At 59.6% G+C, this 1,774-nt stretch overlaps 1 protein-coding gene across 1 annotated transcript in view; it reads left to right on the top strand.

Moving 5' to 3' along the window:
* Positions 1 to 1,774, top strand: part of LOC102477988 (pecanex 3) — a gene marked incomplete in the record, with an annotated part of 17,076 nt that overhangs the window by 12,774 nt on the left and 2,528 nt on the right. Inside the window, 4 exon segments of the mRNA XM_027772436.1 lie at positions 551 to 781; positions 957 to 1,060; positions 1,359 to 1,506; positions 1,601 to 1,774. Coding sequence (XP_027628237.1) covers positions 551 to 781; positions 957 to 1,060; positions 1,359 to 1,506; positions 1,601 to 1,774 — 657 coding nt within the window.

Raw genomic sequence — 1,774 nt, forward strand, 5'->3', positions numbered from 1 at the left:
AAAATCACAAAAAAAAAAAAAAAAAAAAAGAGGTTCTATGGCTGTGCTGTTTCAGCTGCCTTAAAGGGACCCATGACTTAGGCTCCACTAGTCTGTAGGCAGTCTCTCCACCTCAGCCTAACTTCCCAATCCCTCATATAGGAACCCCACAGTGATGGGGTTGAAGGTAGGAGGTTTGGATTCCAGCTCAATCTGCTCTGCTGTGTGATGGCGGGCAAGGCCGCAAGTGCCTGAGCTGTCTCCCTTACAGACAAGGGCATGTTCTAGGACTAGTAGGAGGAGGCACATACGCTGCCCAGGAGCACTTGCCATAGCACAGGGCTCTTTGCTGAGTAAGTGGGAGCTTCCTGTTGGCGTTCCCACTCCTGCCTAGCCTAGAGAAGGGGAGCCAGTGTGCCCCTGTGGCTTCAGGAGCTGAGATAGGCCAGAGCTGGTGAGTGTCCTAGGAAGTCGGTTTTGGCTCCACCTGGGAAAAGAACCCTTCTCCTCCAGTGGCCTCAGGTGGGGCTGGGCCCCACCCTGACACTGTCCCCTGCCCCTTCTCTCCCAGAGCATCATCTACTATGTGAGCCGCTCACCAAAGCTGGAGGCGTGGCTGAGCCATGAGGGCATTGCCGCAGCCCTGCGGCCTGTGCGGGCCCCTGGCTACGCTGACTCGGACCCCACCTTCTCCCTGAGCGTGGACGAGGACTATGACCTGCGCCTTTCTGGCCTCTCTCTGCCCTCCTTCTGCGCAGTGCACCTTGAATGGATCCAGTACTGCGCTTCCCGGCGCAGCCAGGTGGGGCCACAACTGCCCTGGGGCTGCCCTACTCAGCGCTCTGGGTTCCTGGACTTAACCTACTTCTTTCCCTGTTTGGGTTCCCCTCACCCTGAGCTTCCCTTGGTCTGGGTCCCAGTCTCTACCCCAAGTTCCCTGTCCCAGGTCTAAGCTTGGGGGGGTCCTTGTGCCATAGCCCGTGGACCAGGATTGGAACTCACCGCTAGTCACCCTGTGTTTTGGTCTGTGTGTGCTGGGCCGCCGGGCCCTGGGGACAGCCTCCCACAGCATGTCTGCCAGGTGAGTGCTGCCGGCCCAGCTGGCCTGATGCTTCCCCCAACCCGCCCCCCAGTGAAGAGGCCCAGGTGTCTGTGGCAGTAGCCATCTTAGCTCTTCTCACCCGGCCAAGGCACTTCCTGGTTCAGGCCTTGCCTGCTCCTCACTGCTTTGTGAGGGATGTGGGCAGAGACTGGCTTCCTTATTGAGATGGGGAAACAGACCCAGCATGGGGAAGGGTCTCGGCACAGATCACTCTGAAACCTAAGGCCCTGGCTCTTTTACATCCCTCACTCACCTTCCTGTCCTTCTCCCTACCCAGCCTGGAGCCCTTCCTCTACGGCCTGCACGCCCTTTTCAAGGGGGACTTTCGCATCACCTCTCCACGTGATGAGTGGGTCTTTGCCGACATGGACCTGCTTCACCGCGTAGTAGCTCCCGGGGTTCGCATGGCCCTCAAGCTTCACCAGGTGGGGAGGAGTGTGCCCAGACAGTGTGAGAGGGTGTGGGATGCAGCCTCTCCCAAGGCAGGGGCTGCTAACCCTATCCTGTCTTCCCCGCCAGGACCACTTTACCTCCCCAGATGAGTACGAGGAGCCGGCGGCCCTGTATGATGCCATTGCGGCCAATGAGGAGCGGCTGGTCATCTCACACGAGGGTGACCCCGCCTGGCGTAGCGCCATCCTCAGCAACACACCCTCCCTGCTGGCGCTGCGCCACGTCATGGATGACGCCTCC

The sequence above is a fragment of the Tupaia chinensis genome, unplaced genomic scaffold (genome assembly GCF_000334495.1).
Source record: "Tupaia chinensis unplaced genomic scaffold, TupChi_1.0 Scaffold000273_1, whole genome shotgun sequence".
Lineage (NCBI taxonomy): Eukaryota > Metazoa > Chordata > Mammalia > Scandentia > Tupaiidae > Tupaia > Tupaia belangeri.